This window comes from Gopherus evgoodei, chromosome 17 (assembly GCF_007399415.2).
Source record: "Gopherus evgoodei ecotype Sinaloan lineage chromosome 17, rGopEvg1_v1.p, whole genome shotgun sequence".
NCBI classification, from domain to species: Eukaryota; Metazoa; Chordata; order Testudines; family Testudinidae; genus Gopherus; species Gopherus evgoodei.
Window position 1 is genome coordinate 7,024,193 of NC_044338.1, and position 26,925 is coordinate 7,051,117.

Here is a 26,925-nt window from a genome sequence, read left to right on the forward strand (position 1 = left end):
GTCTCCTCACAGCCCCCCCCGCGCCCATCCTGTCTCCTGCGCGAAGGGGCTGGCTCAGCCCCGCGCCGCAGAGCCTCCAGCCCCATCACACACCCCCTGCCACGCCCACAGCCCCTCCCCGGGGGCGGCGCGCATCGGCGATGGATTAGTAGAGCCGGGTGGAGGCGATGGGCGCGCGGCAGAGCGGGGCTTGGGGCGGAGCCTGACCCGCACACGTGGGCCGCGCTGGCCGGAGCATGCAGGAGGGGAGCGGCTGCTGTGTGTGCGCGGGGCGCGGCGCCCCTCGATACCGCTGCCCGGGCTGCAGGGCCAGATAGTGAGTCCGGGGGGCGGGGGCGCCGGTGTCCCCCCCGGGGAAGGCCGGCCATCCTCCCCCTCCCTCCCCCGTGCAGTAACGGCCCGTGGCCCTTCAGCTGCAAAGGGTCCCTCCCCCTGGTGCCGGCGGCAAGGCCGCTTGGCCCGGGAAGAGCGGGCCCTCCCGTGTACGCGCGGCCTGTTGCAGTGGAGAAGGGGATAATCGTTCTCCTCCTTTCCCCCCAGTGGGTTATTGCTGGGAGCAGGAGTGAGGCCCTAGAGCCCAGCTCTGTCTGCGTCTCCGCCCAGTGATTCTTCTTCTTGTCCTCCGGGGGGGCAGAGGAGGGAACAATGGTGGGACTCCCCCGTTGTCCTACAAGTTATTGAGACTCTGTTTCTGCATGCACACGTGCTGCTGGGCCCAGGCCCACTGGTGGGAGCGGAAATAACTTATTTCGCTGCTCCGAGGAGAGCCCTCTGCTTCTCCCCGAGGTTGCCAGGAGAGTCGCTGCAGCTAGTCTCTGGTAGAGCACAGGTAACATTTAATTGGTGTGGGGTTTTTTGTAAATGGCACTTTTCTTTCTTGTAGTTGTTCTGTCCCCTGCTACAAGAAGCATAAAGGTAAGATTATGTCTTCGTCTCAGAGTTGCACATTATTCTAAGCCAATTTTTAAAATAATGCTGGCCTGTAGCTGTGACCTTCCCACTGTTAAGAATTAATGTAACTTTGAATTTTTCATAGAACAGTGTATACCAAAACAGGATCAGGTTGTAAGGACGCTGATTACAGACACATCCTCACTTTTCAGAAGAGTTAAATCAGTGCAAGACAAAGGTATGTTTGCTTCCTTTATAAATATATGAAAAGCATAAATTCTGGATAGCTATTACCAAATGAGCTTTCTGGGGCTTCTTAGCAGAAATGGTCACACAAAAAGAACAAAAGATTTAATCTTTCATCTGCTAGGTGCTGCTAGCATCTCATTGGAGAAAGAAAAGTAGCCCAAAACCTAGGAACTAGGAAAAATTAACACACCAATTACATACCCAGAAAAATAGGACAAATACATATTTGGTTACCATTTATTCAGTATTCAGGCAAAAACTATTTGTCTGCTAAAGGAGAAAAAAAGTATACCTGTCCACTTATTTTATAATAAGTTGATAAACATGCCTGATTTAATAAATACCTAATCAGAAGTTTCACACTGTCCAATAAAAGTGCCAGAAACAATACATCCTGGGTATGGTAGAGGCTTCCTCTGAAATATAGTTAGAGAGATCTAATAATTAGATTACAGTATAATGTTTTTCTAAACAAAAGCTCATTGTTGTAATGATTATAATTGTCTGATATTTAAATGCAATGATCTGTAAACCTGTTAACTGCCTAAATACATTTTAAAAAACCCCCATAAATATTGACAAGTTTTTTAATACATAAAATTAAAGCACATTGTTTCAAATTACAGCAATTATAATCATCTTTTAACAGGTCCTACTCTTTGCTGAATACTTGCCTGTTTTACCGAAATGCCTGCCATTGTTTATGTAAGGGAGGGAAAGTTTTTCTGTAACTGTAGAACATAGCATGTTTGGTTAGAATAATACTGCTTCAAAATATAATTGTGCCTTTAGCTTGTTAGAATATGCTTAAAACCCAGAATCCTTATACTAAATAACTATCTTTTGTAAAGTACCTTGTGACAACCTAATGTGCTCTGCTGTTAACGCATGTGAGTTTAATCTTAACACTTTATTCTTATCTACATATTTAAATTTTCAAAAAAAGAAACTTGGATATGTAGTGGCCCAGACTTTCAAACAAGTCCTACAAATTTATGCCAAAGGAAGAAGGGCCAAGTCTTTTCTTTTTGGAAAGTGCCATGTGAGTGAGTGCCTATTCAGTGTTCCAGGTATTGCAACTGTGTAAGGTCTTGTCTAGAAGACCTCTACATTAAATGGTACTCAGAAGGTTTTGGGAAAGTGGGATGAAGGTCTGTTCTTCCACAGAGTCTATAGACATTTCATATCTGAGTTTTACTCCATTGCCAAGGGGGAAAAGCATCTGCGTTCTAAATGAGGGATAGTAGATAGAAACATTTGACTTGTTGCTGTGACTTTTTGGACCTAACTTATTTTATTCGTAAAAACCACATTTGTTTGCCTTAGGAAGCCATTGGTCTGTAGATGATATCCTTACAGAAGATGATGAGGCAGACAGAGTCTCGCTGCAGAAACTCAAACTCTTAGGTAACCTTTAAGATTAATCTATGATGTTTGCTGTAAGAGCTGATAGGTGTTGTGACTGAAGCAGAACTGCAAAGAATTTGCTTAAAAACTAAAGTCAGTGCTCAGTATTTAGTTCTTCATGGGCATCTTTATTATGCCTTTGGGAGGATTGGTTAAGGTGTATATTAAGTTTAGTCTTTGTACAAAGAGTAACTTTCAGATAAACTGAATTGAAGCAATACAGTCTTTGACTCTATTGCCTGACCGAGTGGGAGAACCAAGCTTTGATCTGGACTTATTCTCTAAACTGCAGGAAATCATGTATTTACAAAAGTAGTGTCTGCTGAGGCTCGGGTGGGGGTGGGGAAGGGGGAAGGATGAGTTTAAGTCCTCTTTGACAACAGATAATGGGAAAGGTTGGGCTTGGGATTTTTTTTTGTTAAAATAGAGATGCAAGTTTTCCTCCTACATATTAAGTTTTTCTGCTTTCCTCAAGCAGATGCAGCATTGGGTTGGATTTTAAAAAACAAAACAAAACACACACGTTCAAACCCATGATTAATCCCCACCTGTTAATTTCAAATGTGGCTCTCTTCCTCCTGTAATATATGTTTTTTTTTAAATAGGGGAGTCTAAAGAACTGAGAAGCTTACTACTCAACCCCCATCTGCAGCAACTGCTGCTAACTGTAGATCAAGCCAAAGAAAAAGATTCCCTGATGAAAACATACATGCAAGAGCCATTATTTGTGGAGTTTGCAGACTGCTGCTTGAGAATTGTTGAGCCTCCAGAGAAAGAGAATTGTCTTCTGGAGTGAGAGACTCTTCAGGAACAGAACTAATCATGAATTTTTCTAAAACTAGAAGAAACATTTTATTACTGGGTGCTTTGCTGAAACAGCCTCATGTGTGTGTTTTCCCCTCAGTAAAACATATTTAAACTCCTGGATATCAGCACTCTAATTCACACCTCCAGTGTTGTCATATGGTAAGCGTTGTTACAGGTGGTTGAAGGGAGGCTTATGTGCAAGTACTAGGTGTAATTAGAGGTTCTATTGCCAACTGTGGCTGTGCCAGGCACTGCTGCTGTCAAGTGTGTAAGGAAGGAGAAAGATTAAGTCCACTAGTGATTAACTTTATCCTTTGAGCATTTGACAAACCTTGATGAGAAATTAGAGTCCAGGGAGCTGCACAAGATATTTAAGTTTATTAAAATGCCATGTACATAAGAAAAAAAACAAAAGCATACATTTCCGTGCCTCAGGTCAAGTAAGAGGAAAGAGCCATTTTTCCTCTATCATACTAAAGGTTGCCATGCTAAGAACCACATCTGCTCCTACACCATGTGTGAGCCTAATGCTGGAGATGGATGTAACAGTGAGGGGCGCTGGAGCTTAGCAGCACCAAGAGAATGGAACTCATATGCTACATTTGAGTTTGGACCAATACAATCTAACTGCTTAAAAGCAGCATGTTAATTTTTCTTCAGCTGGTCAGAAACGTTGAGCCCAGTCTTATGATCTCACTTTTCCTGAGACAGTGGTGTCCAGCATTAAGCTCCACCAATTCTTGCATTTTATTCATGAGCATTAGCAACCTGCTGAATGTTAGTGCTATTTGAGGTACGTGGCTGTATGCTTGCCTCCAGAGGGGAAAAAATGAGTAGGGTTCAGATTTCTTGAAAACAGTCATCGTTGCCCTCTTACTTTTCCCCATATGGGGGAGTGCTGAAAGGATATTTTACATTAGATCAGAGTTTTGTTCAATTATTTTCCCCCAAAATATTGTAGTTCTATTAAAGGTGGTTGTGATTGTTTGTAGTCCTACTGTAGTGTTTTCTTGGTATTAACCACTTCCTCCATTACCTATAGGAGAAAGAAAGAAATCTGTGCTAGCGACCAGTATACCTGTAACCATTATACTTATATATGCGACTATAGGGAGAGGGAAATCAAGGCACCAGGGAGGGTAGCAGCAGATATTTTTAAATTGATCTGTCTCATGCAGGAATATATTGTAGATAGATTAAAACATTTAGAAGCAGCAGCTTGAAAGAAGTCCTTCCTTGAAGGAAAAAGTGCAATAAATATTTAAGATGGCCAAAAGTCCACATTATGTAGTGAGCAGTTTTTTCCTATCTAGTAAGATTTGGTTGAATCCAGTGATCATACAGGCTTGGTTATGTGGACTGATGTTTGCATGAGGTAGTGGAGACTTCTTGCAGTGAAACTTGACAGAGCCCTAGGAAGAGAAAAAAAATGACATTTTAGTTGCTGCAGGGGGCGAGGGGGGAGAAAATCAGCCCCCCACACAGCTCAATTTGCTACCAACAGTCACCAAATCATACCTTGTTCAGTCACCTGCCCACTGAAGTTAGATTACCTGCTGAGTAAGTAAAGTAAGGGTGGTGAAATCTGTCCCTCAGCTGTCAGGGAAATTACAGCGGAGAAGAATTTGTATAATACACCAGTAAAACCAGCAGGGTCTACAACACAACATTTTTAAATAGGACATTTTGGTTGTGAACACCAGTGTGCAACCAGTGGTTGGAATTTAGGGCCCCTGTGTGCTGAGCACATTTATCACCTTACACAAGTGTTCCTTCATGCTTAGCATCCTATGATGGTGTCCGAGTTATTTCATGCTGAGAAACAGGACAAAAAAAAAAGAAGGCCTTTAAAGAGCAGTTTTTGGAGAAGCAAGTGTGAGGTTGACTATTTGGGGGTAATTTTACCTAATGGACTCTTTCCAAAATTTGATCTCTTCTGGAAACAAAGAAGTGGGAGAGAAGAGAGTTCAGTGTTGCCCTCTGAGTTCTCAAAAGCCCTGGTGTCGCAGATTCTTTAACATCTGCTCTATGCCCACACAACATTTCTGCAAGCATTTTCCATCTCAAAGTCTCAAAATTCCTCTGACACTATATTAACCTTCAGTGGCCTGGTGGAGTGAACAAGTTATGTAAACGGCACAGAAGTTAAATGACATGCCTAGAGTCATAGGAAGTCTGGCTGAGCCAGGAAGCCTCCCTCAGCCTTGGGCATCTGTGGGGTGAGGCTGTGTCTCACAAGCACACAAGGCTCAAGTTTGGACAGTAGTTCTGCCATTATGCAATAACCAGCGCTCACTGCATGTCAGGTCATACTGCTGAATTTGAAGTGTTCTCAGGGTCAGGTACCTTACCTGTGGGAGTGCTCTAATGGAGGTGATACCACAGCCAAACAGATTGCTCTCCACTTTGTAACCATTGTTCCGATGAAGTATTTTCAAGCATGCCAGAAGGGATGGGTCTCTTCGAAATCCAACCACTTTAACAGGTGCAGCAGATAGAACTAGTCCAAGAGGCCAGAACTGTATTATTGCACTTAAAGGCCAAGTCTTTTCCAGTGGACTAGGTGATCGGTCTAAGAAAATGGTAGCACCAGGAACAGAGGAATGGAGTTTTTCTTCAATGTAATCTAGCTCCTTTGCTGCTAGCACATCCATCCTTGCCTTAAGGAAGGGAGACAACACAACATTCCTGAGAGACTGAAAGGTACAGATGGAGCTAGTTCAGAACTAGCCTCCTATGCCCTTGAGTTATTAGAATCTTCCAAAAATAACATGGATAATTCAACCAACAGGACAACATTCTGCAGAATTCAACAAGCCTGGGTGGCTGGTTAAAACACTAACTCCCCATAAAGTGAAGCTGAAGAGCAATTGAGGAGTTGATCCCACTGCCCTCAGATGGGACTAACTGCAGGACTGAACTCTTAATTCTTGCCTTCCCCAATCCTTCAGCTTGAGGAAACTAACTCCAGTCCCAGGAGAGGAGACTACAGAGAGCAGTTTTCTCCTTTCCCATTAAGAGAAACAGGAGGCAGATTTATAGTAATGGGAAGGAATAAAACACCAAGTCACAGCAATGTACTTTTACGATTTCTTTGATTATTTGGAGGAGGAGGAGGAGAATATTTTTAAACACATAAAAAGAAGCAGGCAATCAGACACTGACTCAGTGCAGTTAGTATGGTACTTACTTTCCATTTCCTCCACGCATGCTTTATAACAGTAGCAGCCCTGCGCATTCTTTGGAAATGTTTCTTTGCGAACCAGGAGCGAACAGCTGAAGATTTAATCAAGAGTCAAGAATAAAGGAACTGTCATATAGAGGATCTCAAAGCACTTACCTATAACAAAACCAGTGGTATACATTTCCTAATTGGAATCTTTGTGCCAATGTTCAATTATGGTACCCAGACCCTGGCACACTAAATATTTAACCCATCTGGAAAAATTACTTTTGACATCAAACCACACCTGTATCAGCTTTCACCTACCAGCCTGGATGATGGTAGCAGACCAGCTCTGCTTTGATAGCTTCCTCTGCTTAAATCTTCTCCAGCAACACTGAATACAAAATGCTTTCTCAGATAGTACCGCTGCTCTTCTAGCTTCAAGTTGTTCTAGCTGTGTCAAGGAAAAATCTTGCCATTAGTAGACTGCATATTCATTCAATCATTTAGGAAAAAGCTGCGATTGGCCTCATTTTTCATTAATTTATAACATGGATCCTTTGGTATTTTGCATGAACATGTTTTAGAAAACTATTAAACAGTGGTGGGTTAATGTATCTATGGAGACCTGAAAATATCAGTTTCTAGAACTGTAGATCATATTTTGAAAAGACAGGCTAATTAGATAGAACCCGCTACTCCTAAAGTGAGTGGGGAAGAGACCTAGGGGTGGGAAAGTGCCTAGAAGATAGATACTTTCTATCAAAGCCAATCTAAGAAGCTTGTTTAAAGTGGTCTGCTTCATTAGCGTAGGCCCAATTCAGCAAAGTATGTAGTTAAAATTCCAGCTGCGTGTTAAGCACATTCTGAACAGGGAATTTGACACTTAGGCCTGGTCTACACTGCGCATGGGGTGGGGTGAATCAATCTAAGTTATACAACTTCAGCTACATGAATAACGTAGCTGAAGTTGACATACGTAGATCTACTTACCATGGTGTCTTCACTGAGGTAAGTCAACGGCCGATGCTCCCCTATCGACTCCACCTGCACCTCTTGCTCCAGTGGAGTACTGGAGTCGACAGGAGAGCGCTCAGTAATCGATTTATTGGGTCTAGACTAAATGCAATAAATCGACCCCTGCTGGATTGATCGTTGCCTGTTGATCCAGCGGGTAATGTAGACAAGCCCATAGGAGATAAATGAAATTTATCAACCCGAAACTGAATATAATCTTTAGTGCACCTGTGGCAAGCAACAGTAAATGAGTGGGCATAGAAACAAGTACAGTGTACAAGCCCTTAGGTTCATGTATGCCTACATCACTCATGTCCCTTACCCGATGGAGTTTTAAAAAGACTAAATTCCTACTCCCATTGGATTGTTTTCACGTACCAAAAAGTGTTTTTGTGGGTGTTTAGGAGATAATGTGAACAGGGTGCGAAATTCTGCTTCCACTGAAGTCAGCAGTTTCGTTGTTGTCTACAGTGGAACTGGGCTGTGACCTGTATTGCAGAAGCACACCCTTGTTCTTCCAAGGGATGGATATAAGATACTTACCATGGAATTAGTCATGAAGATTTTGGTTTTTCCGCAATACATGGAAGAGTTGTTTGATTTGGTCTCTGTTTGCTTAACGGAAACAGCACTTTGTCCCACCGTCATTTTCTGAAGAAGATCATGGATGACAAAGCGTAACTCTTCATCGTTATTTGCTGTTGGAGTCAAACCTGCGAAATACAAGATGTTGAAGGGAGGGAAAGTCAAGCATCTAATTAAAGACTGGAAAATAGTCTCACTATAAGTAAAAGGGACGCCATTATTGCAATGGTTAAAACCACCTATGTAGAAACAATCAGACTTGATTTGAACAGATCTTATGCAATCTAGAAAACAAAACCAAGAACAGGAGCAAGCGGCAAGGGATTTTGACCCTCAATGACAATGTTCTGCAAAAAAGCAAAAGCACTGAGCAGGACTTCACCACAGTGCTTTAGACTGTAGTTTTAAAAAGGGAAACATTTCAGAGATACCCAAATAGGAGATGATTCTATCAATGGATCAGGGATTATTCTGGCCACTTTTGAGATAGAATGGACACAGTTCTAGTCACATTATTAGACAAAAAAGAAAGAAAGGACAGCAGAGTGAGCAGGAGAATGAGGGAAATTTCTCTTTTGAAAGAAGTAAGACTGGAGGATAGGCAATTCAGACTAGTACAACTACATATCTCTTTCAGAGAGTATAAAATAGTGCTGCACAGCAATTCTGAATGTCAAATATAGGAACCTGGAAATCCCTGGATCTTTCTAACCCTAACAATGCGTGTGTTTCCGTTTTTTCATTGCAATACTTATTTCTCTTTAGGAGATGGAAGAGTTGGAAAAAGCAATATATTTAGGCTGACTATTGAAGTTTTGCTTTTCTTGCCAACAGGAGAACACCTGGGGATGAGCAGTGCTTCCATTGGCCATCACTAGGAGCCAATAGTCATATTGCTTATTCCTACCAACAGGAAATAACATTTCCTCTTCTTCATTCTCAACCTCTTACCTACCACAATAAGCGGGGATAGCAGCTAGTCAAGAGAAGGCATTTCCCACGCCAGTGTCCAATAAATATTTTGACTGTGGCTCTCAAATTACAAATTTAACTGCCTATACTTGACTGCATATAACTAACCAAAGCTAAGCAATCAGTATTTTCCCAGATACAAGTAGACTGAGGCAGTCAGAACCTCTTGTACCAATGACCAATGTTTCCTAGCTTACTGGGCTTCCTTTTCCATGTTAAAGTTAGATGTATGAACTTTTATTAGATTAAAGTTAAAAAAATGGATTAATATGATGCATGTTGCAGATACTTTCTATGCCAAATTTAACAAGGAATGAGCTGGTACCTGCTCCTAACAGCCCCTCTTTCAGGAATACATAGCATACGCATTACCTTGTGAATAGGATTACTTTTTAAAATGCATCCTCGATTGTTGCTTTGAAATACAGATGCGCACAGAGAAGTTTGCAAAAAGGTAGAAGCAGCAGAATCCAATAAAGCTAGAGGCCAATTGTGTATTTGGCAACAGGTACAAGAAACAGAGAAAGGAATGTAAGCAAACAAAAAACTTAAAATTTTCCAGTTTACTTATCTAATGCAAAATATAAAATAGTCACCAAAAAAAAACAGGATCATTTGAAAATTGTATTCTACTCCCGATAAGAATACAGTCATCTGCACAAAGATGGAGGATTTAGCATGGAAGTAATTTTAAACAAACAGTTTTAAAAGCCTGCCTTAAATGCCAGATTGTTAATTTCCGTACAATGACTAGAACATAAAAATACTACGAAAGCTCAAAAATGAGGAACATCCCCAAAACTGAATGTGTGACAATACAGTTGCTGGATTTGTTTTATGCAATAGCAAGAAATTCTGTGCACTGAGATGAGTGAAACGAATAAAACCTACCTCTTTCCTTCTTAGCAGGAGAAAAACCATTTTCATCTGGCACTGTATTAGATGTACGTGATTTTCTCAGCACTTTATAACGCTCAATAAAATTTTGGAAGGAGATCCTGAGAGCCAAAGTGAAAATCAATCCTGCATGAGTACCATTTACTGTATGGCTCAAGTGTTTAAAAATTACCTTTTGGGGGGGAGGGGGAATAATTTTTGGTATGGATTATTAAAGGATGAGCAAGGTTCCACTGCACACAGGTATAGACTTAGTTTTTGTTTAGGGAATTCTACACTACAAACACCCTTGTTTAACAGGATTATTGCAAATTTTAGCTGATTAAAGTCTCTCAGTTTTACTACTGGAGGCAAGCTATCACTGCCCAGAGAGATCATTGTGACTTACTGCGCCACCAGCTATTCTGCAGTTTTAAATCTTGGCTCTGAAATACAAAACAACCCTGCAAAAGAATTGCTCAGATGGCTTTAAAAACCCACTGTTTCCATGAGAAAAATCCTGAGACAGCATTCATGATAGCTGGTTTTCAAGAATCTCCACCAAGAACTAGGGGATTTAGACGTTAGCTAACTAAAATTAGTGGGAATTGTGTTGTTAAATCCCAGGTTGATTCTCCAAATCTCAGTCTCAGAATACAAAATTCCTTACTAAAAACAGAATAATTAAGTAAACCCTGTCTGTGCCATTGGCAGATTTCAAAATTGTCATGCACAAGGGCTGACCTGATCCAGTAACAGCATAATGAATTGCTGTACTGATGTGGGGTTGGAGAAATGGACATTTCAGAGTTCAGGTGACAATCTTATACCCATATTTCTTGGGTCAACAGGTCATAAGGCTGTTGCCTTTCAGCATGGAGATTTTAAAAGGAAGGTAGGAAATATGCATCTAAATTCCCTACACGGTTTTGAAATTCTTCACCAAGGTGTATTTGTCTAAATAAGCCATACAGCAGAATATGCAGGTTTCCTGCCATTTTACATTTGGCTACTCCAGATAAAAGAGTTTATAGTAACAAGTACTCAGCAATTAAGTTGTAATATAGAGAAGGATGCAATGGTCCCTGATTGAACTCTGTGGAAGCCAGTGGAGCTGCACTAGACAAATCCAGCTTATGAAGTTTAAGGAGCTGTATTCTGAAGATAAAGTAAACATGAGAAACTTAAAATTCATTAGGACTTACCTAACAGGAAATCCAGCTGCACTGATGCTGATAGTTTCTACTATGCCACATGCTTCAAGCTGACTGAGAACCTATAGCAGGAATTAAAACACTAATTCTGTTTAGGTACTGCTATTAAGGTTTACCAGGGTTTCTATCAATGCAAACTGCTTTTGATAACCTATGAGTTTTTCAAAAGACTTGAGCCTTTCTATTCATATATAGTTTCCAAAAGCAATTAACGTTCACCTGTTCAATCTCTCAAGTCTGTTGATTCTTTGAAAGATGGCAAAGTTATGGGCTCATCTCCTACTTACTACGGTGGGAGTTTAGCCTAAGCACTCTAGGGTGTGTGTGTGTGTGTGTTACATCTCACTCTGAGCAGAGTTAGACAATACTGTCCTGTCCCAGACCGTTTGCCCGAAGTCTTGAGGCTCAATTTTGCTACATGTCTGATTTCCACACCCTCACACAGTCAGCTCATTCATTAGTGGCAGAAGTTTCTTTACTTTGTGCAGTAGGTGGTTTTGCTCCAACCCCAAACTACCTGGAATTTGTACTGAGGATTTGCCAGTTACGTGCCTCACTGCACTTAAAGTGGCAGGAAATTTATCCTGAATTTTCAAACTGGATTCAGGTTTTTAAAAATGTCAATAAAAGAACATCAAGATAGATCCTTTGGCGCTATGCTGATCCTTATATGTACATTCAACAGAGCTTTTGATTTTATACCAGCTGAGAATCTCCAAGTTTAGCTACAATTGCTCTGCTCCGAAGGAACCTCCCACTCAGCATGCATGTCAGCTGTTTGCATCTGAGTTGGCAGACCTCCCTGTATAGAAACTAGAAGTAGGCAGAGATTTAATAAAAGGTGTCTATTATAAAATAGACTGTGCCATTAAGATGGGTCTTGACTCAGAGCTAGGCTTGGTGAGCTCCAAGCCCCCCCACACCACTAAATCCAAACTTGTACTGAACAGCATTTAATAGAAACTGATGTTTCACATACACAGTATTTATTAACAAAGCTGCAGTGAAGAGAGCCTCACTGAAGATTCACCGTAGTTTGGAGAGGTTTAAGTATCATCGACCCTACCTCTGGTAAGTTCCCTCTTCTCGAATGAAACTTTCAAGATATTTGCTAAGAAAAGTGCTTTACAACCCTTATCATGCTGAGCCTGATGCAAAGCTCAGTATGAAACCAATGAAAAGACATGGACTCCATGAGGAAAATTCTTTGCAGAGTTACCTCCTCTTTTTTAAAAGTCATTGCCTTGCAATCAACATTAGGCTTGATGCATCTGATGTAATGAGGTGTAGTGCTATGCAAGATCTGCATCAGACGTTCAAGTGAACCCTATAGAAACAAACACAGCAAATTATTAATGACCATGCCATATTGAGACCTTTTTGTTTTTCCAGAGTAGTTTGGCTAATCAATACTTACGTTTTTAAAAAATCCTGATGTTTATTCATGGTAGCGTTTATAGGCCCACAAGAGCAGAATTGTTTAATTTCAGCATAATAAGCACAGTTGCTCTTTTTCAGGACAGCTAGAACAAATTATCAGTGTTCCATTTAAAGATTGCTTCTGGCACTTTTTTATTCTGTGGCTAATTCAGTATTCTTAAGTGTGCTGGATTGATTGCTCTATGCCTGGGGTTGTAGCAAGTCTGGAGAGGTAGGTACTGGTTTGACATGCGGCCACAAGTTATGGGTTAAAAAGCACAAAGGAAATACAACAGACTCCAACTTCTACTTGTTTAAATACAGAGGCTCCCTACTGAACAGTGGAGTTTGTCAGTTTTATACCAGTGTATCAAACATTTGGCACAGAGTCAGGAAATAAATGGATGGGTTTTAATCATCAAGTTACTTGAAGATGGCAGCAGAAATCAGGCAGAACGATATAGTATCTAAGTAGCATCAGATACTCAAACAGGACAAACCTTGAACTTGGAGACCACTGTAACAACTGCTGCTCTGTTCTGGGTTTTGGTATCATTCGGTCTCTTTTCTGTCATGGGAAAGAACTTCTGAAGCAAGCAGTCTTGGGAATTCTTCAGAAGCTGGAGTAACTCCAGTGGAACTGGGTCCTATATAGGCAAATACACGTCACTAGGATTTGGGGGAGTTACTTGGATAGGTAAGGCATCCTTAAAGATGTAACTAAATATTCATCATGTTTGGAGTCAATAAGGTTAGTAAATAAGCTGTATCAGAATATTACTCAACAAAAGCAACAGTTAAGAGACCATTTCAGATCTGACCCCATGTATTTAATCTGAAATCACAAATACAGGAAAATGCTTGAGTGTTAAACCAACTACCATATTTAGTAAAAAATGTGTGTGTTACTAGCATTTTCTTATGGAGAGATGGCACAATGAGAAGATTCTGGCACTCATGCAGTTTAGTTTTGGGACTAGTTAATGGTAGGGCAGTCCTCATAATGGACATTAGAACACTTTCCTATGCTTAATAAGATGATATTCACTGCATCACAATACCATTTCTTAAAGTTCCTTGCAAAAAAAGTGACTTGCCGTATCAGAAACGTCATAATAGAAAATAGATTCCAGTGTTCACAGATCACCTCCTTAACTTCGTGGTAGGTATAGTGCAGAAAGACACTACGTTTCTATGTGATATTGGTAAACAGCTAAAGGTAAGTCCATGCTGCTGTTTCCCTGATCACATGGAAGTTTAAAGTCTGAATTTAATATTCATAATTAAATGCCACAATGACAGTTCTGGAGGCTGAAGTCCTCTATTCACACAATATGCAATAGTAGTGCACATGCCTCTACGCTGCCCCAGCAATGACCAAACCCTGGAGAGAACATCTGCAGGGCGAGAGGTCATGGAGTCTGCATGGCTCCCTTAATTCTTGGGCCTCTGAGCCTGCTACTAAAGGTGCTACCTGTGCTGGTGATTGTTCACTAGGAACTGGACTGAGATGATCAACCCCTTTTACATATCAACTACTAGTAGTGGACGCATGCACTATGTTAACAGCAATTAAAGACTATTTTAAGGAGGCTTTTTATTTTTAGGCTAGCTTCTTTCATGAGCCATGTGCTTATTTTATAGTTTATTTTTAAAAATACATACCCTATTTTTCTCCACCATACCTTCCACATGGTAAGGGACTTTGCCAGCATAATGGGAAACAACAAAGTTAGGCTTCTTACTAAACTTGTCCCGGCTTATACACCGGTTATTAGACAAAGCGTTCTCAATTCGGGTTTGGAACTGGCTGACGTTAGAGGACCTGTTCAGGCGACACTCCTGTGTAATGAAAACAAGGTAAAATTGCAGCATGTCCTGTTTGTAATAGGCAAACTTTACCTGCGCAGCAATTAAAATCTTTCAGACATTAGTATACTTAGGGTATGTCTTCACTACCCACCGGATTGGAGGACAGCGATCGATCCATCAGGGACTGATTATCACGTTTAGTCTAGACACATGAAATTGACCCCCAAGTGCTCTCCCGTCAATTCCTGGACTCCAATGCCATGAGAGGCGCAGGCAGAGTCAATGGGGGAGCGGCAGCAGACGATTCACTGCAGTGAAGACACCACGGCAAGTCGATCTAAGTACGTCGACTTCAGCTACATGAATACGTAACTTAGATCGACCCTCCCCCCGTGTAGACCAGGGCTTAGACCTTAAGGCATTTTACCGGTCTATGTTGCATTTGGTATTGCAAGTCCTTTAATGTTAAACTACTTTTAAAAAGTGACTCAGTCATTGGGGTTCCATGTTTGACATCAATGGTGTGCACATACACGGCATACCTGCAAGACTGGGGGAGGGATGTGGGGAAAGAACCACCCTTATAGCATTATGGAAACAGTTGGTTCTTTTGCCTGTAAAGATGCCTTTAAGTGAATCTACTATCTTTGGTCATTTTGGGAGACAGTTGAGGAAAGGAAGAAAAGCAGGCTAGACAGTATTATCAGTTCAGCTCTTAAAAAAAAAAAAAAAAAAAAAAAAAACTTACCTCATTCAGCAAAGAGAAGATGCTGACAGGGCTTCCTTCTATCAGATTCAGACAGCTCTGGTTATCCTGGTAGTTTATGAAAGACCATTCTAGACCTTCTGCTGCATATTCTTCCTAATACAAGAGAAATGAGAATGTTCTCCTCAGGACATTAGTATTTCACAGTGTACTTAGTGAAGTATTTCACTTCGGGCTTTTGTCACTTGACATACAGTTGTTACATGTTGGCTTTTTAAAGAACAAGTCAGTTCATATCCTTAATCACTTGTAGCAGATTTGTCGTCATTTTCAGAACTACCAATGTTCTGAAATTTCTTCTCACATAAGAGGTCTAAAATCTTTGGCTAAGTAGCATCAGATCCCCACAGGGCCATCTGTAGGATGTATGTGGAATTGTGCAATTTTTCATAAAACTGCAGAGATGCTTTACAGAGAGTGATCACACAAGGTGAAAGCCAAGTTGTGACTCAGATGCCCCTTCGGGTTTCCCTTAAAGGGAAAGAGCATCCCACATGAACATCTTTAGGGCACAATTCAGCCCTAAGCAAGAGCTCAACATGCATCCACTAACAGTATTGTGTTGAAAACTAAATTAGATCCAAAAGGAAAGGGAAAATGACTGCAATGGAGTTAAAAATCAATCAGTGTAACTGATTACAGTACTGTAGTTGTGCTGCAGAGTTCAGCATTCGTTCAGCACAAACGGACAAGTGAGAAAGCAGAACAAGTTCTCATTTTTGTTAACTTTAAAATTTTGTGGCAAGTCAAACTTGCTTAGGCAGACTCACTAATGGAATATAAACTGTTTGGCATGCAGCCATATCAAGAAGGGCAAGTAGTCAAGCTGTGACTTGCAGCTGGCATAAAATGGCTCTGTAAATGGAGATGATGATTTTGTTTCAGTTAGAAGAAGAAAAGGCATTTACGCAAAACCTGGTTTCCATCTGTTAACTGATTGTTAACCCCGTGTGTGCTGGCATGTTGTACACAGTCACCGTAGGAGCGCAGTTTAAGCAAAAAAGTCAGTGGAACACACAAGCACACAAGATCGTGAATTTCTTGATGATTTACACTCGGGCCAGTTTTGTACTACTATGCTGTCTGCAATGTATAATTTTCTTATCTCCTCACTGCCACAAATACTAGATAGTCTTGTACCCTTCAGCTCAGCTGAAAGGGCAAAAAGCATAATGGGGATATACGAGTAATAATGGGTTCCAACGCAACAAGTATGTTACAGTAGCAGCCACAAGCCCCAACGAGGGTTGGGTCCCCACTGTGCTAGATACTGTACAAACTTTGCAAACAGTTACATTCTGAAGGTTTATAGGTCTGAAATTTATATTCAGATGCATCAAGATCTAATTAGCAAGGAGTTTCTTACTTGTGATCTAGCCAGTGGTTGCAACAACAGCTTAGCAAAGTTCAATGTTTATATGGTTCTAAATTAACTCAACCCCTTACTTTCTAGTGGTTGAAATGCAGAGTGGGAAATACTTCTTGTCCTTTGCCAGGGCTGCTTCCCACTAATAAGAACCTAGGGCAGACAATAAGTGTTCTATTTCTATTGAATGGACAAGGGAGCGGCAATTTGGTTTATGAGGTAGTACTGCCAGGGCAGAGGGCCCACACAAAGCACTAGGCATCGTTTAAGCCCTTATTACAGGGCTCTGCACGAGCTCTCTGCAGGAGATGAATTTTGGCCCTAAGGAACTGCCCACAAGACCATTACAGAGTCTTGTGTAAGACACAGCCATGCATTAAACTCCGTTGTTCCTGACAGGAAGGCTGTGCTGCGGTTGCAATTTCTGAGGAAGTCGCTGTTCAGACAACGCACACCTTAAGAGATGCCCAACAAATTCAGCAGCACCAATATGCCACTTTGATGAGCTCTGGACAGCTCAGCAATTCACAATGTCACTGGAACCCTGGTGACAGCTTTTTAATATGTATGTGGATACACATTTTATTTCCTGCACAGATGTTCCCGCTCCCTGGAAGGACCCAATACGACAATCCTTGGTCAGATAAGTAATCCTGACCTACCTGTACAATCCCAATTATTTCTGTGACAGAGTAAAAGTTCCATAATCAGGCCATAAAACAGTTTTAGGTTAAAAAAACAAAAGAAAACAGTCTTGTAATTAGGAATTTAACAGTGTAGTAACGTAGGAATAAATACAATGACTTTGTGTTAGACATCTCAGAGGGACAGTACCTGTTGTGCCTTCAGATAGTGTGCTACAAAGTGCTGCTGTAGTTTCTCATTGGCATAGTTAATACAGAGCTGTTCCAAGTTGTTTTCAGGAAAAGATTCAAAACCATAAACGTCCAACAAACCTAGAGAAATATGGGGAAATATTTATTTTCTGTCAGATCTAGTGTGTTTGGGTCTACAGAAGATTTACTGTACTTTCTACTCTTAAATTAAAAGGGACTAGAAACCATACCTATAAAGTTGGTCCACACAAGAGAATCTGCATAGATGCTTCCATTTATCACTGAAACCAGCCAGTCAAATAATCTGTAAGTAACAGAACCCCAATTAGCTGGAAAGCTTTACACTTATCTTGTAAATATTCAGTTGATTTATGTTTTCCAGTGATTTTTTCTGACTCCTACTGTTACGGCCAATACCACAATATTTTAGAGTTTCACACTTTATCTTGGCAGCTAAACTTATTTTTATGAAGTCAGAGGTTTGCCACGAATGTTTGAGTAAAGTTAAGAGACCTCCTGAAACAAATGAAGAGCCCATACACCCCTGCCACTAAATTCACTTAGTTGTGTCACACAAGTTTTGAAGAGCAGAAGACTATACTGTAACATGTGAGCACAAAGGCAAGACACCATTCTACCGGGTTTGTTCCCTTTATTCCCACCAAACTTCATGAGACTAGAGGCAGTTTAGTACACGTATTTAAGCATTGCTCTGCTCAGCTCTGTAATGAGTAATTGACTTAGGAGTCTAAGGCGCTTTTGAAATGGCATCTTAAAAAAAAAACAACAACAACCCCACACCATGGACCTAAACCCTTAATTCAGTTAAGGACACAGGGCATTTATTCTGCCCTACTTTACATCACATATTGTCTCACTCATATCAAAGGGAAGTCAGAGAGTGTGAAGGCAGAATTTGATCTAGATTTTTTTTTCAAGAAACTTCTTGATTTTAAAATCATCTATACCATGTTTATCTTTGACTGCAGTAGCACCAGCAATGCAGCCCCATTGTGGTAGGAACTGCACAAAAATACAAGACCAAGTTTCCTCCAAAAAGCTTACAATCCAAGGCCCTAGTCATACAGTGAGGTATGCATTAAGGCCCTTATCTATGCAAAACTTATTGTAGGATGGGGTCTCAAGAATGAGGGAGGAGAAGGAGGGAAGAGAGAATACACACGTTTCTTTAATATTTATCAGAAGGCTGAAGCACGTAGGGCTGTCAAGAAAGTGGATGAGAAGAAACAGATTTCTCACAGCACTGACCCATGTATTCAAACTATTTTAACTTGGATATCTCTCTCCAATTCTGCATCTAAACGATAACATTATTTAATCATTGTGCATGAGTCTATTTTATTTGTGCTTTCAAAACATCATGAGTCAAATATCTACAGTGAGCAGCAGTGGCTCAGGGATTCCTAAGCTTTTTCATAATATAAACATGTTTTAAATGCATTTAAATCCCATTAGTGATTGCACAGACAGCTCATCTGTAATTGCATAACATCCATGTAAGCAATTGCTGTATTTGCAAGAGAGGGGAAGATGAAACAGAGGAAGCCAGTGCCATGAAACAAGAGTTTGTAAAGTGCTGGCATTTTTTTTTAAATGTTTCATTATATATAAACTATTAGCAAGTTGAAAATGCTAAACAAATCCTCAAGTGTTCAAACATGTAGAAGGTAAAAAACTGATTAGAAATGTTCTTGAACAGATATCACATGACAAGCTTTCCAAGGACAAGCACATGTAGTCATGCTAGATAGGCTGCAGATGAATAAGAAATATGTAGAAATGACTGATTAGACTACGATAAAACCCTGCTGCTCACGTTGGCACTTGAGCTAAACCTTATACAGGCATCAAGGCAACATTGCTCATGGAACGTACTTAGCATAGATAACTTTAGCCAGGCAGTCCCTTCTTGTTTCACATTCTGATCTGGAGCATGGCTTCTTGAAGACTTGTTGCTGTTTTCCAGCAGTTATAGCTCGAATTCTTAGTGTTTCCAGCAGCTCCTCTACAGATACTTTTAGCAAGTTTGCAGTGGTCTTCAAAAAACCTTGTTCAAACAGCCAAGAAAGAATAATATGAATATAACCGGTTTCTTAAAATCTAAGCATCTCCCAGAAGTTTAATGTATATTAAAAAGTGGTCTTTGGATAGCCCACACTGAAGCTTCTGACTTCATGATATATGGTCTTTTACTTTTAAGACAGAATTTTGTAAGACTAGCCTCTAATTCTGAATACCCACTAATTTTACCCAAGTTGCAGGTGCTCAACAATGCCTGTTTAAAAACAAACACACACACACCCCTATCCCTCTTGGGCTATGTCTATACCACAATGAAAGCCCAGGATGAGAAGAACTCAAAGTTAGCAGACCCTGGATTTGTTAATTTAGGACTTGAACATATGCACTAATTTTTAACCCCAGGTTAGGAATTGTTGAACCCAGAGTCCCAACTTGGAGCACCAGCATCTGTCACTGCATGATGTGGGCCCACAGTCCAATCACTCATTCCAGACTTCCTGATGCCCACCCAAAATGTAGCTGCTCTAGCCTTTTGTTCACAGTGCAGTGGGAAAGCTTGACTGTCCAGAGGACAAAGGAAGTTGACCCATGGGATTGTGGGACAATTTTGGTGGACTCTCAGAGCATGAGTCCAGTAGTGCTGCATCTACACTGCAAAGCAAGAGGGCTTGAACCCTGTGACGTTCTGAGTGTAATATAATAACATCTCACTGAAAGGCAACAGGCCCAGAAAGAGTTAGTTAATTCACAGACTGGACCTGACACCTGGCTCAACTTTAGAGACTTGTTAGGAAGATATGTACATGAACAGAGCTTTGAAATGCAGCCTGCACTGTTAGAGATAGAAGGGTAGATGCTTGCTTACATCACAAGACCTGAGCAAACAAGTCTTGTCTATTGCTATAGCTTTGATTCAAAGATCAAAAAAGGAATATTAACATTTAGGAAGACACTGAGTGAAATAGTATTATTGTCTCTATGTCTCTTTGAAGGTTGTGGTAACCTGTATCTGAACTGTTTAATGGATAAATTACCCTGTGCTAACTGCCAGGCCAAAAGGCAGCTGGAAATGTGTAAGAACCCTGGGACACAATCCATCTCAGATCTGCTTTGGGTTTCAAGAAGGGGAAACCTTAAGCCATAAGGATTGAGATCCCTAGTCATTGGCGGGAGCCACCCTGAATATGGGCATTTAGAAATAGGTTATAGCCCAAAGGACTTTTGGCAACTACAAGCTCATCTCTGCTATGTATCTGAACCTTAAGAATTGAATTCAAGTTTGTACGTATATTGATATTTTAACCAACCCTCTCTCCCTTTCCTTTTTTAATAAATTTTAGTTTAGTTAACAAGAATTGGCTATAAGTGTGTATTTTGGGTAAGATCTAAGTTATAATTGGACCTGGGTGTGTGGCTGACCCTTTGGGGTTGGGAGAACCTTTTCTTTTATATGGTGAGATAAGATTTTTAGTTATCATCATATGTTTGATGTGTGTCTGGCTGGAGGCCTGAGGCTGTCTAGCTTAAGGGAACTGCATTGTTTGGACTTTTGAGTAACCAGTGAGGTACTACAGAAGCTGTTTTGTGCTGGTTTGGTAAATCTAAGTATTAGAATATCCACCAGCATTTGGTGTTTGTTTGCCCCATTCTGTTTGCAGTTCACCCCGATTGAGTGATCCCAGCTGCCTCCCACAGGCAGCATGGTCACAAATCCCAAAGGGTCCCTGGGTTAGCACAGTCTGTGTGTAGACAGAATGGGGGCTAGGCTTGAACCTGAGTTTGATACCTGGGCTTAAAATGCAGAGTCTAAAACTGGCCACCCAAAATTAGACCCTCTCTCTTAAGATATACCCTTGACTATTTATTTTGTCATCACACATAAACCCCAATTTGCACTGCCTAAAGAGGTCTCTAAATCCATGAAGGGTAGTACACAAACAATTATTGCTACTAAAATAGGAAAGGTATCTGGCATAATTAAGAGAACTTAACCCTGTCATAGTAGGAGTCTAAATTTTCTGCGTACATTGCACAAGGAAATCTTAACTCAAAAAAGCAGCTGAAGTATACTAGAAATTATTGGGCCCAAATTAAAGCCATTGGAATGTGTCAGAACTTGTGAAACAGAAATATGAAGCCTTCCTGATTAGGCCACTGTCAGTTCCATGGAAAACTGGGGCCATTTAAAATTTAGGTCATAGAGATCTTTTACAGATAGAAGTTCAATATAGGTTCTCCCTTGTAAAGTATCTAAGGTATATAAAAGGCTGCAATTTGACAGACTTGCTCAGATTGGAATCTCAAAATGGAATTACAACCTGAATATTTAAGCACATAAAATACATAAAACCTCCAGTCTAGGTGTCTCTGTCTCTGGGGGCCACAGTGTGAGTATACGACTGGAACAAAGATGATGATTCTGCCAACAACTCACTCTGTGCCTTTGTACAAATCACTCAGTTCCCCTGGTCTCTTACAGGGGTGGGACGATTACATTAGTGTTTGTGCAGCATTCTGATGTTTTATAAAAACAGATAGAGGAATAATGGAGTGGATACAATTAAGTGACAGTTCTTGATTCCTGTCCCCGCTTTGGCCTCCTAATGAAAGGAAGAGTACAGTATATGAAATTATGTACTTCTGACATCATCAGATCTTTCTGGTGCCTAATAGGAAAGCAAACACTAAAGCTATGTATGTTTGGGGCCTCACCTTTAGCATTATCTTCTGGTTCACAAGGCTGGGATTCATCCACTGAATCAGAGAAGTGAATGTTACCAAGGTGTAGAAGTCCTGCTAATATCTGCAACATAAAGAGGCATTTGAATTCTGGAGTTCAGATTCACCTACCATTGTTGAAGGCATCTGGGTTCCAAATACCACAGATGAAAAGGACAGCAGCTGAAACATTTGTGCAAATATGCAAGCCAGAAATCATATTTTTAAAGCCACTAATTTAGCTCCTGACCCTGCACTATTCAAGTAAATGAAAATTCTACCATTTACTTTTAGAGCAGAATTGAGCCTTTGGAAGTTAAAACTTTTACACATTAGATAGTATGACCTAACCGCAGGTGCTATACTAAAGAACTACTGTTGGTTTAACATCAGTCTACAAAACGCTGTTGAACAAATGCAGTCAACTGCTGAAATGAAGAATTAAAAGCACATCCTCCCCATCATCCTGCCATCCTGCTCTGCTGCTAGCAAGAGCTCTAAATGCAGCTGAACAGATGCCAAGAGTGGGCAGGATCCTCCAAAAGATCTTGGGGAATGCCAGAGGAGAGCCACTTTCCCCACCCGCAGAGAAGAAACACAGAAGTTGTGTTGACCACTGCAACAATAGCCAAACAGGTTCCACAGTCTTGGGAAGGCAGGGTAGGATTCCTTACCCAGGATTCTCACTCAGGCTTAGGATTTTCTGTTAACAAGTCAAACTCTGCAGTCCTTACTAATGGGATCTTTGCCTGAGAAATCAGTAGGAGGAGATTTTCTTGGTAAGGCAAGGACTGCAGGATTTCATACTAAGACTGATCACACGCCAAACAACCAACCATATGCAAACCAGATCCTTAGTTTCAAAGATGAATTTACAGTGTTTTTATCTGACCTTAAAAATATTGTTCTGTGTGGAGTTGTCAATGCCCAAGTGAAACATTGCCTCTCTGGTCACCTCAAAGCAGTCCTCTGGAAAGCCAAAACAGCTGTTATTAAAAAAAAAAAAAAAACAGAACCAAAAACACACACACCCCCACCCACCAACAAGCCACTCAACAGCACACTCATCCCTTCAAAAGGACAGTGTCCACAGGACAGCTGAAATTTTCAAAGGAGCCTAAGGTGGTTGGGCACCCCTTTGAAAGTATCAGCTGCAAGCACAAGAACATCTGCTTTGCCAAACTAAAAGAGCAGAAGTCATACTATCAATTATACTACTGTCACCGAGTGACTTAATATTGAGCCTTTGTGGGCCCTAGGAGGTTAGGTAGCAAGTTGCTAACGTAGCCAGAGATCACACAAGGTTTGTAAACTTAGCCTCAGAGAGATGCAGAGGCCCTGGATCAGAATTTGCTATTCTATGCCAAGTACAAATTCTTAACAGTGCAAAATGAAATCTGAACAGAGTCAGGCAGGTGGCTTTGTGAAAATAGAACATAAATCCAATGTATCAGAGCTGTAAGTCTCTCTTGAGCGATTTTTCTTATGAGCCATTAATATTTTACATACAACAGTTAAACCTTTCGTATCAGTCTCAGTTGTCAACTTTAAAATCTTACCTTCCAGCGTTCTTTCAGAATTTGGCAGCCAGAAGAAATTGGCACCCTCAGGCAGGTTCCATTCCAGTCTTTCATCCTTTGTGGCACCTTTTGTGATCTTGCAACAAAAACAGAAGAGACTACTGAATCCTAATGTTGTATGAAACATAAATGGCAGAGTGATGATTAGCCAACTGGGAACATACTTAATGCAATAACACAAGATCCAGAAAACTGAATTTAAACCGTGAGTAAAAAACTGAACTGTTCTAAACAATAGGAAGTTGCAAGTAGATCTTCTGCCAGATCTAATGGTTCCGTCAACTAATGTACTTTAGAAATATCTAGATAAATTAATCTAGAACAAACCTGATAAAAAATATGGAAATTCCTTTCACATGGAGCCTGATAAGCAACTCTGGTTTTCTCCAATAGAAATGTTTGGATGGAAGCACTAGTCAGATGTTGTGATCTAGAGAAATAAACATGTTAGCATATGCCCTCAAAAACAGAAGTCCTATGCACAGCCTGTTGTCACACAGTATGCAAGGCACCCCTAAACTTTTAATAGTGTTTTAAGCTTCTGGTGTCTTTACTTTATGAAAGATACTACGATAGGGTTCTTAAATTGATTAGCCATGCAAGTGCAGAGTAGTCCATTGGTACAGTCTTCTGTACTGAAAAGCTATCCTGCAAGATAGATGTCCTTTTAAGTGTTGACAATGTACTAGGTAAATCCAGGAAACATTAATTCATCCCAATATACCAAGGTACATTATAAAAAGCCACTCCATTCCATGTTCTGTGGAAGACTCGAGACACATATGTTTGCAAGAAGAGAAAGTTGTGAAGGTCAAAAAAAAACAAACCAAAAACCAAAAAAAAAAACAAAAAACACCCACCACCACACAGCTTGAGCATTTTACATAACAATTAATACCTGTTTAATTGAAGCTGGATATATTTTCCAAAACGGCTACTGTTGTTATTCCGAAGAGTACATGCATTTCCTGTGAAGTTACCAGGAGTGGGGACACACAAAGCATAATTATTCTCCAACAATGGGGAAACAAAACAAAAACACAGAGCTAATTTTCTTCTCTTCTTTTGGGGACACACAAATATATAGGATGATTTGCATGCTGCTTGAATATTTCAGAGGTGATTTTTTAAAGAGGAATAATGGGGGATAGTGTAGGTTTGTACCATAAAAAACACCACACCCCACAAAACCAACACACACACTTACAATATAATCATGGTTTTGTTTTCCCTTAATTTTGACACTAAAAAAAAAAAAAAAAAAAAAAAAAAAAGTCTTTACCAAAAGCTTCCATAACAGGGTTGGAGTCCAGCACTCTCTTCTCTATCCTCTCCACTGTTTCATTGCCTTTAGGAGAGGTAGATGATGCAGCAATAGTAGCATAAAATTTCATAAGACATCGGGAAGTCCAAGTCTAAAAAGAGAATCTTGACAATAGGCCTTTGTCTGCTCTCACATTACTAATTAGATGCACATCTGACAAGAGCTTTGGCTATTAGAAAATAACATTGTGCAGCTAGTGATTGTGTTGAGGAAAGTGATTATTCAAAATTTATGGCACAAGCTTAAGTGCCTTGCTGGACTAGGTTCTTGTAAGAAAAATGAAGGTACAGCTATTCTGAAGCATAGCCAGAATTGACAGCTATTCTGTTAAGCAAAGCTGTATGTGAACTATAGCCATCTTAAGTGCTTTGCTGAGCAGAGATGGACTGTTGAATCAGGGTCAGAGTTAGAAGCTGAACTCTTCAAACCTTGTGGGTGTTTTGACATGTGGGGCTTACGCTAAATCATATCTAGTCCTAGCAAAGGGCCAAACTCAGCTATCTTTACCTTGATTTCAATAGGAATTTTATTCTATCAAGAACTACAAATATGGTCCAGAATGCAGTTTTACTGAGCATGGCCTGTTTGAATTGAACCAGAGCTCATTCCCCTTCTCACCTCCTCCCCCGTACTATAATGGCTTATGGTTGCCTGCTGTATTCTGTACCAATTGTATTTATGTTTCCTTCTTCCTCAAATTAGAGAGCTAGCTGAAATGCTTTGTACCACATTAATGTCTCAGAACATGCTAGCAATGTCAGAAGAGTGGCCTGATTAAAAAGGGGAGGCAAAGAAAAAAAAATCCTACGCTTACCTTTCCAGCACCACTTTCACCACTAACAATTATAGACTGGTTTATTGGTTCAATCTGGCTTTCAACATTTCTGTAGGTCTGTTCAGCCACAGCAAAGATATGAGGTTTCAGCTCCTAACAATAAAAATAGTATATATATTGTTTGGAAAAGAAAACAGTTATGTTTAAAACAAAGCAGATTCTATTACTTAATCCTCACCAGCCCAGTGAGGTAGGGAAATAGAACTGAACCAAAGAAGAATTTGGGCCCAGGAAACAGAAGCAGAAGGATAAGCTATGTAACCTAAGGCCACACAACAAGAATTAGAACTCAGGAGTTTCTGACTAAGCCTCACGCTCAGGTCACTAGAATATTCTGTCTCTTCCTCTAGTCAACTTAAGAATTTGAGCACAGAAATATCAACCATCTCTCTCTTCTACATACAGCCCTATCTTAAAACTAAAATTTGAGACGCACACTTAACTATACACCATAAGAATGAATGAACCTGGCCAACGGTGGGGTGGGGGGGAGAGAGGAGAGGTAAAAATGCTCAGGTCTGTAAAAGAGCCCTGGCTGAATAAAGCATATAGGTTTTGCTAGAAGAGATTCTAACATAGCTGGTTTATTGGGTCAGATTTGGATGACTTTTCATCTCTTTTGCTTTGTAAGAAGACCAGTCACCACCATTACCTGAGGACGAAGTGCAGCATGGTACTCTTTCATAAGCTCAGGCGTATAGAGGCGACAGATAGATTGAAATGGATTTATGGCCACAAGACTGCAGCCAGCATATGTATAAAACACATCTACTGTGTACCTTGCTTGAAGACATTTCAGTACTGAAACAAACATATGTTCTATTAGCAATTATTCAGAACAAATGTATTTTGTTTTCCCTAGTGCTATTTGTAGAAGAAATCTTTAGGCAAATGCTTTTTTTTTTTTTTTTTGCCAGTTCACAGACTGTAAAAATCTGATTTAAATCAGAGTCTGAGAATGGTCAAATAAGAATTTCTAGCATGTCTACCAGAAACAAATATTCCTCTTATAGGTTCATTTATTTTCTTAAAAACAAGAATT

The 26,925-nt window shown here is 40.4% G+C and overlaps 2 protein-coding genes across 3 annotated transcripts in view; one reads left to right on the forward strand and one right to left on the reverse strand.

Annotated features, from left to right (window-relative positions):
• Window positions 1–208: 208 nt before the first annotated feature.
• ZNHIT3 (zinc finger HIT-type containing 3) lies at window positions 209–4,343 on the forward strand. Its single transcript, XM_030536945.1, has 5 exons — window positions 209–316; window positions 884–915; window positions 1,037–1,129; window positions 2,467–2,547; window positions 3,153–4,343. Exons 1-5 carry the CDS (start codon window positions 237–239, stop codon window positions 3,341–3,343), a joined length of 477 nt encoding a protein of 158 aa, XP_030392805.1. The 5' UTR covers window positions 209–236; the 3' UTR covers window positions 3,344–4,343.
• A 97-nt stretch (window positions 4,344–4,440) lies between these two features.
• Window positions 4,441–26,925, reverse strand: part of MYO19 (myosin XIX) — a 42,579-nt gene continuing 20,094 nt past the window's right edge. For both annotated transcript variants that reach the window (XM_030536935.1, XM_030536936.1), the window contains exons 5-26: window positions 26,536–26,684; window positions 25,863–25,976; window positions 25,007–25,139; window positions 24,623–24,692; window positions 24,052–24,154; window positions 23,704–23,800; window positions 23,037–23,113; window positions 22,139–22,229; window positions 19,280–19,451; window positions 17,614–17,687; window positions 17,382–17,503; window positions 15,164–15,277; window positions 14,269–14,445; window positions 13,104–13,250; window positions 12,404–12,511; window positions 11,176–11,246; window positions 9,986–10,092; window positions 8,081–8,250; window positions 6,845–6,974; window positions 6,545–6,630; window positions 5,706–6,014; window positions 4,441–4,766 (exon numbers count right to left, since the gene is read on the reverse strand). In XM_030536935.1, the coding sequence (XP_030392795.1) occupies window positions 4,638–4,766; window positions 5,706–6,014; window positions 6,545–6,630; window positions 6,845–6,974; window positions 8,081–8,250; window positions 9,986–10,092; window positions 11,176–11,246; window positions 12,404–12,511; window positions 13,104–13,250; window positions 14,269–14,445; window positions 15,164–15,277; window positions 17,382–17,503; window positions 17,614–17,687; window positions 19,280–19,451; window positions 22,139–22,229; window positions 23,037–23,113; window positions 23,704–23,800; window positions 24,052–24,154; window positions 24,623–24,692; window positions 25,007–25,139; window positions 25,863–25,976; window positions 26,536–26,684 (2,750 nt within the window). In that variant the 3' untranslated portion in view covers window positions 4,441–4,637. The remainder of the gene's footprint in view (window positions 4,767–5,705; window positions 6,015–6,544; window positions 6,631–6,844; window positions 6,975–8,080; window positions 8,251–9,985; window positions 10,093–11,175; window positions 11,247–12,403; window positions 12,512–13,103; window positions 13,251–14,268; window positions 14,446–15,163; window positions 15,278–17,381; window positions 17,504–17,613; window positions 17,688–19,279; window positions 19,452–22,138; window positions 22,230–23,036; window positions 23,114–23,703; window positions 23,801–24,051; window positions 24,155–24,622; window positions 24,693–25,006; window positions 25,140–25,862; window positions 25,977–26,535; window positions 26,685–26,925) is intronic.